Source organism: Mesoplodon bidens (genome assembly GCF_964165515.1).
Source record: "Mesoplodon bidens genome assembly, chromosome: 5".
Lineage (NCBI taxonomy): Eukaryota > Metazoa > Chordata > Mammalia > Artiodactyla > Ziphiidae > Mesoplodon > Mesoplodon bidens.
In genome coordinates this window covers 106,363,332-106,380,293 of record NC_138161.1, presented here as the reverse complement: position 1 = coordinate 106,380,293, position 16,962 = coordinate 106,363,332, and the positions used below count along the sequence as shown (strand labels likewise).

The window sequence follows — 16,962 nt, the reverse complement described above, 5'->3', positions numbered from 1 at the left end:
GCACAATCAATGACTTTTTATCTCTGTTTTTCCCCACTTGTGGGCAAGAGACAACTTGGGTTAAGAGTGTGGCTTTGCAGTGGGTAGGTCTAGGTTTCCCTTTTGTCTCCACAACTTTCTCCCTTTGCTGGAAAAAGTGAAATATGACAATTACATAATTATTGAAGGACTGTGGTGGGAATTAAATAAGATACTGTATGTGACGTACTTAGGACAGGGCCTGACATGGGATCATTGCTCAATGAATGGCAGCAATAACCTTACTATGTTACTGTGCATACTAGTGGCTCCAGGAACAAATATGTTGACTTCATTTACCTATTCAATACAATCAATAGTGAAAATTTGTTTTTCTTTGAACAATTACTTTGGCTATACACTCATGAGAAGAATTTAGTAGAATAATTTGATTATTAGGGAGAAATGGATGAATAATTTAATGAAAGGGCTTTGTAAGCTTTTTCCCACAGTGAATGGATGATAATGAAAAAGGAACTAATTTTTCATCACCTTGCCAACATCAACTAAGACATAACAGAAGAAAAGATTCAGACGATTGTATCAGATTTCCTGAAACAAACGTTGTGGAACAAAAGTCATACATATAAGTTTGTTTAGAAACAAGTCAGTACCCAGCCCTATCAGAGAAGGCAAGCCAATTATTTTGCCTCTGTTAAGAAGGCAAACCCCATAAGAAATGGGGTTCCTTGTTCTATATAACAAAATTTAAAAAAATCAGAACAATCTTATTTACATTTAAAAATATATATTTTTTTAAAATTAAGGAACCATGAGCTAAACATGTCTTTAATATTGGCTCGCTCATATTTAACTTTCTAATTTCATTGAATAATTTATTATCAGGTCTTTCTTCATTTTGGATTATTAAATTTATCAGTATATTTTATATAAGATTTATCAGATTTATTATCTATATATTTTATATATGATTTTTCTTTTTTCTTTACTATTTAACTTGTAACTATTTTTCATCACATTTGTATATTCTTTGTTCATCAAGTGATACTGATATACCATTTTCCATATTGATATAGTTTTTAGAAAATAGTTCAAAAAGCTAATCTAAATAACTTACTGAATAAACTATGATAGATAACATCAAGGTATATTTGAATGATAGAAACATGATAAACTTTTAAAATCAGGTTTCAAAGACAATGTTTATTCTTAACTTTTTAGGCTCAAGAAAAAACAGACATTTAAAGGGTCGCAACTATTCACTTATTTAGCTTTATAACTAGCTATAACGTTGAAGAGCATTATCCCATTTTGTCTTTAAATTACCACACATTTCATTTATTATTTATTCACATAGCAACTATGTTTTCACTGATTTTTCCTTTAAATCACTCTGATACTTGCAAATAGGAATAGAAATGACTATAACAATAACTGCTCTCAAAGTATTGACAATTTAATAGTGGAGACAGACACGTAAATGCATAACTGTAATAAAAAGAATGGATTTTTGAGTTGTGATAGATTTATCAACAAAGTGTTGCAGCAGTCCAAAGGAGGTTAAAAAAAATATGTAGCAGGGGGAACTATACTCTTGTAATAACCTATAATGGAAAAGAATCTAAAAAATAATATATATGTATAACTTAATCACTTTGCTGTACACCTGAAACTAACACAACATTGTAAATCAACTATATTTCAATAAAAATTTTTAAAAAAAATGTTATGGCCATAAGGGAAAAGAAGAGAGAGAGATCCAGAAGACTAAACAGTGCTGGTGACATTTGATCAGAGGCTTGAGAACTGAGAAGGTAAAATGGCGGTGGGATGAAGAGTCCATTAATGCAGAAATATATCAGCAAAGCTCTGGAGTGTAGAAAGTGCAGGATATGTTCAGGAATTAGAAGTCTAATATAGCTGTGCACAAAGACATGTAGTGGAAAATGAGTCTGTGAAGAAAAAACAGTCCTACCCATCAAACTAAGTAGTTTAGACTTTATTCAGAAAATTTATTAAAGCAGTGGGTGAAAAGTTTGGTTACTGCATCTCCTTAACATTATCATGTGCTGCAGTTCACGCACGTGGAACCAAGTCAGTTTTAGAGCAAGTACACCTTAAGTCTCTTGGGAGAAGGAGTAAATGCCAAGGCCATTGGTCATTATTGCATCTTCGGAGCCATAAAATTGGAACCACAGATATACTGAAAGACTTTGACTTAAAAAGAAAACCAACATAATTAAAGCAAGTATTAGAGAGAGTAATTGATGGGACATTTGCCAACTTTGAATTAATTAGATTCAGCCTTAATTTTTAAAAGTGCTGCTTGCAGCAAAATGAAACCATCCTTCTCCAACAGAGTGAGATGTTAATGTTCCCATTATGATTCATTTCAAATTTGAGCTCTTCCCAGCTCAAATCTATTGGGTTGGTTGAAAATGAAGTGGTGCTTGCAAATAACATTACTATCCGGAAGACCTATCTGGCTCTAAATTAGCCAAATGAAGGGCATTGTTCCCATTTCATTTTTATGAAAAGCTAACCCACAGGTCTCTAGTCCCAGTCTTTGCTTTATGCTGTGCATGTGTTTGAGTGCGTGTGCATGCATAGGAATTCATGCTTTTAGTGAAATGGGCAAGTATGAGATATATTGATTGGGTTCTTCTTGTCATTGACTGAGTAGCAAACCTGTCACTTCTCCAAGTAAGTGAATCATGTTGACAGGGTGCACCACATTTTGTAAGCTTTTTTTCTCTTTGTCCAGATCATTTGTAGTTGAAGCACATTTGCCACCTTTTAAACGTGGTCTCTGCAGCGTTCCAGAGCCATTGAAATATTCGTCTTGACCTGGATAGTCAGTTTTTCTGCTAGCACAGAAGATTTTTAACATGAACAAGATCCTCTCAACCACTCTTTGTTTTGGACTCTTAACTTTATCTGTAATGTTCTTTTTAGAATCGGTGCATGGGCTGCCATATTTTATCCAAGGTATGTACATACGAATCTAAAATCCTACAGGTGGGTAAATAATCCTATCTTCCTGTTTTCATTGCTTTGATTTTTCTACCACTATGGCAATAATGTTTTAAACATCAATATGATTGAATCATCAAACAGCCCTTCAGTAGTTGTTGTTTTAAATTACATGTAATCTGTGATGCTGTTCTTCTCAAGTAAATTAATTTCAACTGACACTGTACTAAATTAATTTCAACTACATTCTTTTTTTCTAATCCAGGGGCATCTGTTTCTTATTTCTATTCCATGACCAAAGATGGGAATGTGTAAATAGTGATACAGTGCTATGCATATTTCAAAAATACATCTTGAGGAAAGAAAAATGAGATTTTCATCCAATGAGATTATTAATAAGTTACTTATGAAAGGAGAGTGGTTCCTAGTAGAACACAGCCGCATGACACAGGGAGATCAGCTTGGTGCTTTGTGACCACCTAGAGAGGTGGGATAGGGAGGGTGAGAGGGAGGGAGACGCAACAAAGAAGAGATATGGGAACATATGTATATGTATAAATGATTCACTTTGTTATAAAGCAGAAAATAACACACGATTGTAAAGCAATTATACTCCAATAAAGATGTAAAAAAAAATTCAAAGTGTTCATCAAACTCATGACAACTAATCTAAGCACAGTTTATTCACTTTGTTTTGTAATAAAATTGTATAATTAAAAAAAAGATGGAAACTTGTGTGTGAAGAGATTTGGGGAGAGTAATGCATGGGGAAATTTACATAGTACTTTCAGGAGGATGATGATAACAGCCACATTACGCATTGACTGTATCAGATTTCTAACATACTTAGGGTACTTATGTTAAATGAAATAATTTGATTTATGATGTCTACAAACATTGCCACGATAAAGTTAGAGAAAATAAGTTTCTGCTCTTGTAATATGGTAACTTGATCTTTCTTTAAAATTTTCAGTGCATTCTGTAGTGGAAATAGCTTTTAATCTGGGAATCAGTGGAGCCAGATTAAATGCTGATTTATTAGGCAAACAACCTCATTGGAACTTTTATATATTCCTTTACATTTTAAAAATAGTAACTTAAAAATATTGCTCTTTAATATCTCTTCCAGTTTGAAACTGAGTTGATCTACCATCTAACTGATCTCCTTGTCAGGAAGAGGGAGATAGCCTTTTACTTTTGTCTTACTTGGGGGAACCAAGACAGAATGTAATAAATTTTGTTTACACGACACTGGGTTGAGAAAACGGATTAAGTTTCCCCTTTCAGATCTAATTCAACTTTACTAGACCATTTTGCCTCAAATGTGCTTTTAAAAGTCAATGAAAATTAGAGCAGTTCTTTTGACAGTGGAAATAAAATTGCAGAAACCCTTGTTATTTATTTATAGGGATTTTCCCTTTGAAAAACAAATACAAGCCTGAGACTTAAATACAAGCCTGGGAATGAAAGATTCTGGATTTTATCCATGGCACTCACATTTTGTCTTTGGCCAGTCAAAATCATTGTACTTGGTAGGACTTCATTGTTTTTCCTGTGAAATAATGGGATTTTCAGTTTTCTTAACGCAGTGTATATGTGTGAGGAGGGAAACATCTGGCCATTCATAAAGGACTTTGCAATATTAGGATGTTAGTTAGTGGTAACTGTAACTTCTGATATCATGTGTATATGAAATACAGTAAAATCCAACTCAAACATTTTGCTAGGTTATAATTAGATAACAACTCTGATCCCAGAATAGCACATATTGATATGTATATTTCATTGGCAACATACAGGAAAGGTTTCTTTCTGGGACCCCCTTTGATCTCAGTTTCATTATATATAAATGGAGAAGATTAGCTATTGGGAAAATTATTTTCTAATCTAAATTTTCGATGATTAGAGTGAGCTTCTCTCCATGTACACATTTTTCAAAATGGTTGACTTACTTTAGTCTTTTAACACATTGTTTTCAAATATGCATTTGTCTGCTGACAGAAGACCAAGGGGTCGCCATCCTCTGTGTTAGACGCCATGCAAGACCAACAGCACAACCTGCCAGCTTTCATTTGCTTGGGGCCATACGAAAGCCTGCCTCAGTGGATAAGCTTGAAACTGGGCAAACTTCCTACCACAAAAGGTGGAGGAGTGAATATTGTGACCAGAAAGGATACAGCAATTTAATTTTTTTTGGTATATTATCATTTGAGGGGTTTCCAGGTTTCTTTCTGGTAAAGTTTCTTGTCTATATCCCTTAAAAATCTTCACATTCAAATGACAAGCAGGAGACAACTGTCTTTTAAGCTTCAGTATCTCAATTAGTAATCAATCAGTTTTTTCCTGTGTATTTGCAAAAATAATGACTCTCTCATGTCTGAGCAACTTTGCCATCATTTGTGCTAAAGGGGTATCTGCACTTGAGTATTTTTTTATTCAAACATCTCCTTTATCAACACTAACTTTTAGTGCAAAGAAAGATGAAAAGTACATGCATTTTTTTCTTTTAAAGCTGTATGTGTTTTAATACTAAAAATAAAAAGAAGAAATAAGACTTATTTGTTATTTTTCTTAGGCAATATATTACTTAACTTTAGAAATAAAAAAAATTTAATTTCTTAAAAAAAACTTTTTCCTCAGAGATTCTTACAAAAGGTGGTTTTCTTAAAAGTTAGTGACAAGAATTTTTTTAGGACAGTCATTCAGGTGTAATTACTAGAAACCAAACTGGTAGAGAATGGTAAATACATTAATTGTCTTTTTAAAATATGTTCCACTTAAATATGCAGAGAAGTGGGCTGTAAATTAAGCAAACAAAAGCTTCAGATCATCACTTTTCTAGTTACCTTCCTTCTAGTCTTATAAATTCCCTAAACTGAAGGCAATGAATCTGTTTCTTTTATCACAGTTCTCTTTCTGAAAAAAATAATCATTATCACCTGGCTACACAATGTTCCTTATTTTTTTCAATTAAAGCATTTTAAAGATTGTAATTTAACATTTTAATGAACAGCTATAATAAAAAATTACTACATTATTGCATAGTCATGTCTTTCTCTTAAACTAAATTATCTCCAAGGGTCCTTGTTTAATTGATGTTAAGCAAAAATTCCATTGATAGTCTATTATTTTAACTACTCAAAGAAAAAAAAAACCAGAATTTCACAAATAATTTCTATGTCTGTGAAGTAATAGAAATTGAGGAACTTTGAAATTGAGGAAATTGAGCAACAATAAGTGTTTTTGGTCAATGCAGAAAATTTTGATGCTGCCACCTACCCCAAGTCATTTATTTTCTTTCTCAGCAAAGCTTTCATTCCTTTAATTAGCCACTTAGTTTCTTGAGTTCATTAGTTGACATTTTGTAGACACAGGGAAAGAGAAACAATTTAAAGGAAGAATCTAGCTAAATTATGAGCCATTTCTCTAACTGAAACCACAATATTCCCACTCTTAAATTTTAAACTCACTAATCTACCTTTTGTCCACACAATATCAGTTATTATGAGGAGATAGAGGGAAGAATGATCTTATAGAAATTGTATCATAAAGGTTTGATTTTTTAGGCCACCTCACAAAGTTCATTTTGTTTATAACACACTAATTATTATTTTGTTTGTATTAAAATCTTGTTGACTCTTCATTTTTTATAGCTTGAATAAAGTCTATTGTCCTGACTTCTGCTCCATAATTAAAGTATTTATGAAAATTTGGGTGACTTTTCTGTTTTTAGAGTGCTGAAATAGCTGGGCATCTGACCAATGAGTAGGCTGGGAGGTAAATGGACAAAGATGGAAAGATATCAATATGGAAAAAGTAGGCACTGTCTTACCTCTTCCACAGGGTTGCCTTGGATGATTCAAAGACAATTCCCAGAACACAAAAAGGCTCATATTTTAATGTGTATCAAATAAAATCTCAAAATCAAATGTTATTTTTTCTTTTAAAAACAACTTTTAATTCATATTTCTTATGTTAAACACAATAGTAGAAAATTTTTTAAAAATGCAGATGAAAAAACAGAAAGTAAAATTTACCTGCAATTCTACTAACCCAGAAATAATTACAGGTAAAATTTAGCCTGTAACCTTCCAGGTATATTCTCTATCTCTGCCTCCCTCTCTCTCTCACAATCTCTCTTTGAGTGTTCACATACATTCAACGATTGTTAAAACAGCCCATCTTTTTGGATTACACACCTCTCTATATACACATTTTATTGGTGAGTATACACATTGATAGTGCATTTAGTGATTGATAGTGATTACAGTTACCTGTAAAACGTATTTAATCAGAAACATGTTCAGTGACACAGACTGAAAATGGAGATTTCACTACATTGAGGTAATTATTACAGGAAATGAATTGTTTCCAGATAAAGAAGATACAGATCGCGAAGAACTATTGTTGGCTCTACTGAATAAAAATTTTGATCTCCAAAGACCTTCCAACATTGGTGAGTTAAGAATAAAGTCAAACTTTATTTATTCCATCTTCTGACCTGTTCTTTCTACATGTTAATTTATATTAAATAAAATAATAATTACTAATTTTAATGCTGCATTGAAGGCTTAAATGTCTTTCTTATCTCTTATTCACGCTAAAAGCAATGGCATTATTAAAAAATATTAAAATCTTATTTTGTTCAGTTTGAGAGTCCTAATGAGATCAGTAACTATCTAGTTACACAATAGTTATCTTTAGTCGTATTTTCCTCTCACCTAAGCAACTCCCACTGGTACAGTTAATATTAATTTTTACTAAATGCTTCAAGAATATCACTAAATGTTTCAAAACAGGTTTCCACTAAAAATTTCTCAAGTTAACTGTGGTTTTGTGGCAATTAAGTTAGCACTTTTTTTTTGCAATCAAATTCTTTCAATTTGGGAAATCATTGGAATAGAAACCATTGGGAAATTTAGGCTATACCAACTGAGATTTTTTTTCTTTGCAGAACAGGAGAATATGATTTAGAATTATGCAACAGACTGGTCTCCAAGAAATGACAAATATTGTCAGAAACTTAGCAAGTCTAACCTGAGAGACAGTGTGACAATATGATAATGTGGTACCCTCTGAGAAAACATCTGTTCTTATAAAAAATTGTCTATTCATGGGACAGTGTACCAGTTAAAACAATACCTTAATAAATACTTTAAAATACAGGATTTTAAAATTAATAAGATATTTTTATTAAAGAAAATGAACAGAATTATATATATATATATATATATATAAGCTATACTCAAATTGTAAAACCCAGAGGGAGTTGATATTAACATTTCTGGAAATTTCCTTCTTGATTGAATTACATAGAAAAGACTTGTGTCCTGCTTTTTTTACTGAATATCATTTCATGAGAATTTCCCCATGCCAGTTAAATAGCTTATTTCTAAATACTAGTCCTTGTTAGAACTATGGTCTATTTTTAAAAACTCTGTGCTTATTGATAGAAATTAGGTATTTGCTCATTACATTACTGATTATATTTCAATATTACAGACATTGAAAAAATGCTTGGACCTTTATATTAGGGACAGGTGGGTGATCTCAAATCATACAAAAAAGACCTTTGTCTTCCTTGAATGTATGACCTGAAATGAATTAAATATTACTTGCAATGTACATTTTTCATATGATAAATGTGTCTTGCAGATATAGAGCTGGCTAACAAATTGGAAGAACTTAACCAGGTGAGAATGTGAAGTACTTAAAACTTCAATTTTAATAATAACCAAAAGACACTTTCTTTTGACATAATAGTTGTTAAAATTATTAATACTCTATTATAAAACCTTTATTCCTGCTAGAGGAAGAGTGAAGTAATTCGCTAGGAAAAAATAATCAAATTCTACTAAAAAATAAAGAAAACAGAACAGAGCCATAACTGAAGTGATCATGGGATAAAATGTCTAGAAATCTGGATTCTAGACCCAGCTCTCCAATTACCTATGAGACCGTGGAAGAATTAAACTTCTCTGGACCTTAATCTCCTCATCTGTAAAATAGGAGGCTATAACTAGATTGGTGGTTTTCAAAAGTTATTATTATTTTTTTAAAGTGAAAATTTTTTTCTAAACAAAATTGTATGTGGTCTCAGTAAATGAAATATATAAAAGTGGAGCTGCTCTGTTTGAAACAGCTAGTTTGGTGAAGGAAGGTCCCGAAGTGCTTCTTTCTTGACCTGCATTTGGCCTCGGTACAAAAAGCCCCTTAGCAACTTTATCTCCTGACTCCTTGCTATGAAGAAAATTGGAAAATCATTGGATTAGATGATTTCTTAACTCTCTCAAACACAACTGCATGCAAATCCACTATTATACAAACTGTATGGCTGTTTGTGAGAGAGAGTTATGCCCCATCAATTCTTAGTATCCAGGACACAGACACATGCAGTAGCTCAGGCTGAGTTCTATTTTGATAGAATTAGGTCTTTAGGGTTTAGGCAATCAATGAGCTTGCTAAAAATTAACATGGCTTACACTCTGGGTGGAAATCCTAGGGCATCAAAATACTTCTCACTTACTGCTAGAAGGGACAAATTTTTCAGGAAATCCAAGCATTCACATAACTCTTTGGAACTCCTTGAAAAGGACTGGTCATTATAGGTGATTTAATATCAAGACCAGCTACACAGGTTGTGTTTATAGGCTCCCCATTAATGAACACTCAGACTTAGCTTCCTTCACCATAAGCCGGTTTGTTCCTGATCACCTGTTAAGTCATGGACCTTTCCCAGCCAGTTTCTAAATGAAAGTTTCATTATATTTTTCTATTTAATTCTTTTTGTTTATTTTCATTTGTTACTTTTATTTCCTTTTATTTCCTTTTTCCTCCTTCCTTTCTCCCATCTTTCCTTCTCCCTTTCTTTGTCTATATTTCTTCTTCTTCAATAGAAAAAACCATTGCTGTTATTAAAGATTAATACTTTTCATATTTGATTTTTAACAGTTGGAAAAACTGAAAGAGCAGCTCATGGAGGCAAAGGATGCTGAGATGTCTTATGCTATAGGTGGTCTATCTTCTTCCCATCCTAATAAGCGAGGTAAGTTTGGTGGTAGAAAAGAGTTGAAATAGAGATTTGCTGGACCTTTCCATAGTTAGTGTAGCCTAGGCCGTGATGTGTTACCAATTATAATCTAAATCTCAGAGACCTGATACAATAAAATCCAATCATAAAGTTCAATGCACATAGTACAACCCTCTTCTATTTTGTGGCTATATCGTCTAGATTATTGCTGTAGCTTGACTACCTCCAAGATTACCAAGACACAGGAAAGGATAGAGGATGCATCTCAGCTCTCAACTGCCTCAGTTCAGAACTCAGTTTGGTGACATGTTTCACTTCTACTGAAGTCCATTGCCTAGAAGTAATCACTTGGGCTGCCACCAAAATATTGGCAAGACAGGGTAATAAATTTTAGAAAGCACATACAGTACTTGGAGAGTACTGCCTCAACCACAGTCAATCCTTTGTTTTGATCTTTTTTTTTTTTTTTTTTTTTTTTTTTTTTGCGGTACGTGGGCCTCTCACTGTTGTGGCCTCTCCCGTTGTGGAGCACAGGCTTCGGATGCGCAGGCTCAGCAGCCATGGCTCACGGGCCGAGCCGCTCCGTGGCATGTGGGATCTTCCCAGATCGGGGCACGAACCCGTGTTCCCTGCATCGGCAGGTGGACTCTCAACCACTGCGCCACCAGGGAAGCCCTTCCTTTGATCTTTTCTTAACCACATAGGCTATACTCAACCGTCTCACATTAGAGACAACTCCAAACTCCTTTCACTGCTGCACCCAGAACAAAGAATAAGCCCTCCAGGAGATACTAATCTTTGTCAAATACAATGTGTCTCTTCTTCATTCACAGACCTATCAGCTAAAAGGACAAAATTCAATAATTGGAACAGGGACTGGATTATCACAATCAATAATCTTATTCACAAAGGAAAAGAACAAGAGACACACAACATCAAGAATGCTGGCCTCCAGCAATTCTGAAATCTCACTGGGCAAATATTATAAAAGTTTCTTACCCTGGAGATGGAGAATGGTTTCTTAATTAGGACCTGCTAGTGTGTAGGTGGAGTGCTTTGTCCACTGTGTTATTTCCCCTGGCTTCACCCTTTCTGAGGTTTTTGCTTTTTTGGCTTTTTCATTTTCATCCCTGGACACATCATATGGGCTCCTTGGGGAATATTCCCTTCTTGAGGATTGCACAGTTTTCTCAGGTCTCCTCCTACTCTCACAAATTTGGAGGCCCAAGGTTTATTTAGTCTTAAAGTGTCAAAAACATTTTTTATTCTAGGGTTTATGGTTTCTTTGCCAATGGTGTTCTTGTAACAATTTAGAAAGTTTCTCAGCTATTTGCTACACACAATCTTTTTTAAACAATTTTAACTCTTTTGCCTTCTCATCCCCAACTGAGTTGCCTTGAAGACATCTGGAACATACTTTGAAGGCTATACATATAATCTGATTTGTGCCCTGAGCTCCTTATTCCAATTGACATTTACCTGGCATCCCTCACTTAGAGTCATTTTAAATTCCATTTTATAGTTTTGGGATCCAGAAACAGCTCTTGCAATATTTCAAGGTCTTGTATTTCTGAACTATCTCTATTTCTTTTTATTTATTTGCAAAGATACCATTTGCTTCTTAAGCTCACTATTTCTTGCAATACCTGGCTAAGTGTATCCAACAGCAACTTAAAAATACTGCCAATATTCTATTTTCCTAGTTTTTCTTCTAGAAATTCAAGAGGAGAACAATCTGAACCTGAACTGTTGCAGATGTCAGTTTTACCACATACTATGCTTCTATGTAAAATGTCTCTTCCTGTTTCCAGCCTATGATATCAATTTCCTTGTCTGCCATTAATCAACTGCTGAGACTGTGCCATAACTTAAGTTCTTCTTAGAGTACCACCCTCCTTCAAGTTTTCAAAGTGTATTTTGGGATAAATTAGGCAAAACACATCAACAAAATAACCTTACAATCTCAGTGGTGTGACTTGGTTTAAGATTTATTTTGTATTTACATGAAGCCTTAGGTACCTTGGTTATTTTCCTTCACTTTGTCCCTGCACCATGTGTCCTTGTAGCAGGATAAGAAAAACATGGAGGTAAATGCACCCTTACCTGCCAAAATCAGGCACATGATCTCAAGCTAACTTAGCGGGGTTGGGGAAGCCCCTGGGGAATGTGGAGAAATGCAAGGAACAGTGGAGAATCCTACCTCTACCATAGATATTTTGAGCTTGTTATGACATGTATAACAAAATCTTCCCAGTAATGATTTACGTAAACCACTGAGTATATAAATTTGAGTTTAGGGAAGTAGCCCAGATTGAAGATCTAAATTTGACAGTTATCTGCATATCACTATTGCTAGGTATTGTGATGAGACTGTCTAGGGAATCACTCTAGACAGATATAAAACAGAAGACATCCAAGGCCAAGTCCCAGGCCACACCAAGGTTAGAGACTGGGCAGATGAGAGAGAATTAGCAAAGGAGGCTGAGGAGGATCAGCTACCATGGAAAAAGGTGACAAAGAAAAAGATGCCTTGGAAGTCAGATAAAAAAATTGTTTCCAGGAAGACATAGTTCAGCTGTTCTAATGCTAAGATAGGTCCAGTAAAATGAGAACTGAGATTTTCCATCTGAATAGCAATGCGAAGGGTTTTAATGGTTTTGATAATAATTATCTGGTGGACTTATGGTTAAAGAGAATATGACAAAACAACAGAAATGATTAACAACAGACAACTCTTTTGAGGAATTTTTTCTACAGGGTAGTAAAAATTGGGATATTAGAGTAGCTTGAGGGGGTCAAGGAACCTTTGTGTTTGTTTGTTTTTAAGCAAGGTGATATTAAAACATATGTGTATGTAGTAGGAACAAAGTAAATATTTGTGATGATAAACATATGAATTAGATGCCCAGGTTAGGTGACAAAAACAACCCACATCATATCTGAAGTGTGGTGTTTATTGGCATAACTAGAAACAGTCCACCATAAATAACAATGTGTAATGGTAAAATGGACTCAGAGATTCAGCTTAAAGCAAGAGTATCTTACATTTACTGTGAATTATTGTAATTTGTTTAATTATTTAATATATAGTTGACCAACAGCTGCTAAATTCTTCCATTCATTAAAAATATAACTGTCCAACACCTAATATCATGCTAAAAATGGGGATTACAAGAGTGAACTAGATACACATCAAGAGACACCAGAATGCTGGCTAGAGTTTTCCTTCACATAAACAATAAATGATAAATAAGCATTGAGGAGTTGGCTCTACTGGGGATACCATTCATGAAATTTCCCTTCAACTGGTCCAGAAAATTTCCAAACTATGTTCCAGTGCATACTTAATTGAGCTACTCTTGTGGTATAAATCTGGGATATGTGTAGATTTCTTTTTCCTTCCAGACTGAGATATTCAAAGATATCCAAAGGGAGAGAAAGGGACTTTCCAAAATACTATAAAAAGAAGATTGGATTAGAGGGCGAAGTTCTTCAGTTTACTGTCTGAAAATAAACTTCTGCTTGCATAGGATTTGAATGTGGTTTTGTTTAAAGAAAACGCTGGCTCTTTTAGGAATGAAAAGTAGACTCTGAGTGCTATCATAACACTATGTGTTTGCGCTGATGAGCACTAGGGTCACAGTTTACAGAATGAGTGGAGGTAGGGAGAGAAACCTAGGCAGGAAGATAGACTTTTATCATTTATGGCAAAGAGTGTCTTTACTGAGTTTTTCAACTCATTTTTATTGTGCATCCTATTAATCAATAGTGAATTGAAGACCTATTCCCCCAAGGTCTTCATTTTATAAACCATTTAGATTGAAGGAAATTAGAGAAATTTGTAATTAATTAGATGAAGCTAACATAAATTGGACAATTGATTGGTAACAACCCACAGAAGATTTAAAATGACTCATTCATTCATTTGAAGATTAAAATGCTGTTCAGATTGGTTTGATTTTTCTGAAACATCACTTTATCATCAGAATGTGAAGACTCAATGTGATGATCAAATTATTTAAATATCATTTTTTGGTCTGCAAAGTAAACTTTAAATTTTCTTCCTTCTTTTTTCTCCAGTAAATAGAAGCATATTTATCACTGATTTTACTTATGTGAGTTCCTCTTTGGGACTTAACTTACCCCAACTCTTAAATAGAAGGGTGCGTCTTACTGTATTCTCTGAACTGCGTTATATGCATTATAATGTAGAACAGTGCTGTCCAATAGAACTTTCTTTGATGATTTGATCATTCTCTAATTTGCACTGCCCATTACGGTAGTTACAGGCCACTAGGCATTATTGAGCACTTGAAAGTTGGCTAGTGTGATAGAGAAGCTGAATTTTCACATTTTATTTAATTTTAATTAATTTAAAGATCCACATGAGGCTAATAACTACCATTTGAACATTCGTTTTAGAAAACTTTCTCTCATACTCAGGCATACATAAACTATTTTATTCAAATGTACCATTTTATCAAAAATATTCCTAATAAAGATTTTGTTTTGTTTATTTTTTAGCTTGCTTCTGGAAATACTGTGTCTAAAGTTTTTCCTCTGGATGCCAAAAAAAGATAAGAACATTAGACAAAATTATTTATCTACTCACTTTACTGCTTAAAGATTGTAACTAGTTCAAGCATAAAGAAATGGTGGCAGAACTTATCCAGCATATTACATGCTTAAAACTTATGTTGTGAATAATGATGACAAATCAGTTGCACTTTTGAATGGCATGGGACTATCAAAATGGCTTTGTAGACCTAAAGTTGAGAGTGCTGTATCTATTATATGCTTTTCATAAATTCATTGTCTACATATAGTTTTGTCCAGAGATGACTAGGCTGTTGAGCTATCAATTAAAATATTTTAGACAGTGTTTTGGAAAATTAAATTATATTGTCCCAATTTATATGAGAAATTATATTTTATTAAATTTATTTAAAATATTTTAGAAAATGTCTTGGAAAATTAAATTATATTGTCTCAATTTATGGAAAATGTGCATCATTGTCCTTTCCCTTTTTTTGTGATTATGCTGGCTACTATCTCTTTTCTGTTCATTAGGATAATTGTCACTGAGACTATTACAACCAAATGAATACATTACTGGGAAGCAGAAATCTATTGTTTATCAAACTCTAGGAGAAAGATGTATTAGAAGTTTCAGAGATAGATATTAAGAAAATTTTCATACAGAACAATTTGCTTTTGGGTCCTTTAATTCTCATCTCTGCCTCCTCCACAATATCAGAAACTATTTGAGCCTCTCAGCACGTCTGTGAGAGACTAGACTCAGTGTACAAAAAACGTTAAGTAAAACAAAACAAAAACTCATTGGATTTTCCTTCATTTTTTCCCCCATGTCTTCACATCAAACTGCTCTTGCTTACATCTCGTCTGAGCAAACTTATTTAATCAATTCAAGGCTGGGAATCCAATTTCATTTTTGTTTGCCACCTGTTGTGGCACAGAAGCATAGTTGAAGTAACTTTATAATTAAAGAATATCAATGACTAGCTGGCCAGGTGAGCCTACCAGCATTCCCTTACATCACAGAACAGGGGAAATGCAGTTTATCTACATGATGTTAATTGTGTGGTGCTTAAAGCTAAGACTATCTCATGAGCTAGAATGAACAATATTGCTTAAGCTAAAAAAAAAATTTAAAAATACATGAAACTGACCAAGTTGAGTAACATGCCTGCAGTGCTTTAAATACACTTGTTAGGAGCCACTTAAATGTACATAAATATTAGTTGCTCAATAATGCCTGAATGTTCCCACGTATTTACACCTGTTGTGAACACAGACATGATATTATCATAAAGAAAACAAAACTCCTGTTTTCATCATCTCACGTTTATTAACTTTGGAGCAGTTGAACAATATTTGTGCATTTGTAAACTTTAGGGGTAATGTCATTCAAAAAAGGTTTTGATACTTCTTCCTTTTAGAGAAAGTCATCTTTTTATAATTTGTTTTCTTTTTATAATTTGTTTTAAGAAGTTTAATTCCCTAAAGGTATCTGTAGATTAAAGGTAGAATTTGCCTGATATTTTTTTTTGTGTGTGTGTAGCCAGGAATTAATATCCCCCATGAAAAATTGGCTATATAATTAACACCAGAACTCAGAAATCCATATTCACAGTTTGCTCTATGAAGCTTTTTACAGGAACAAAGAAAAATAAAAAGTAATTATTTCTTTGAAACTAAATGAAAAGTCCCTTTCAATTGCTGGCTTTCAATGAAATATAGCTGGATTTAGTAACATACAATGTGTTATACAAATAGATGAGATGACTCGTCATGTTTTTAACAGAAATTATGTCTTAAATTTCCTGCTATGTTAAAAGGATGCCTTATTTTAAACTAGAATACCGCTGACTTATTTTCTACTCTGTATAAAGTAGTGGTAAAAGGTAAAATATGAAATAAAATAGTTATAAGTGGAGAAAACACTTTTCTTTTTTTCTTCATGTAAGTCTTGTGTATATGCTATGAGACAAATGCATTACACATTAGAATAGAGTATAATTTGATACACTGTGACTTCTTACTTTAGTTAAAATGGAGGCCATAAGCATAATTTTGAATTTAAAAATTAAAGATAATAGGAAATCAATTTGTTTAATCCAACTTTAAATCTTTATCATGATAAATATTTAGGTTAAAGTAGGTTTTAATACCTTTTGTCAAAGTGTGAAGCAAGAGCACCCAGTTGGATTAGCAGCTGACAAATATCCAAAGGGGAGAAAAAGGAAAGAAAGAGCTTCTAAGGAATTAGCCATATTTCTATAATTCATCAGAAAGTTGGGAAAAGTGGGCAAGAGCAATTATAACTTAAATAATTCTTTCAAATAGTGAGTCCTGCAGGATATCTGTCCATGTACCACTAACTTTCTAATGTAAGTTTATGAACAGAAATTGAAGAATCAGTGAGATTTCTCAAAATTCAGTTCTCTTTGCTAAGGCTC

The 16,962-nt window shown here is 33.5% G+C and overlaps 1 protein-coding gene across 1 annotated transcript; it reads left to right on the top strand.

The window, feature by feature from the left end:
• Positions 1–2,867: 2,867 nt before the first annotated feature.
• Positions 2,868–14,532, top strand: UTS2B (urotensin 2B; the record flags this gene model as incomplete). Its single annotated transcript, XM_081235404.1, has 5 exons — positions 2,868–2,967; positions 7,310–7,408; positions 8,608–8,645; positions 9,904–9,997; positions 14,507–14,532. 5 exons carry the CDS (start codon positions 2,868–2,870, stop codon positions 14,530–14,532), a joined length of 357 nt encoding a protein of 118 aa, XP_081091530.1.
• Positions 14,533–16,962: the final 2,430 nt, after the last annotated feature.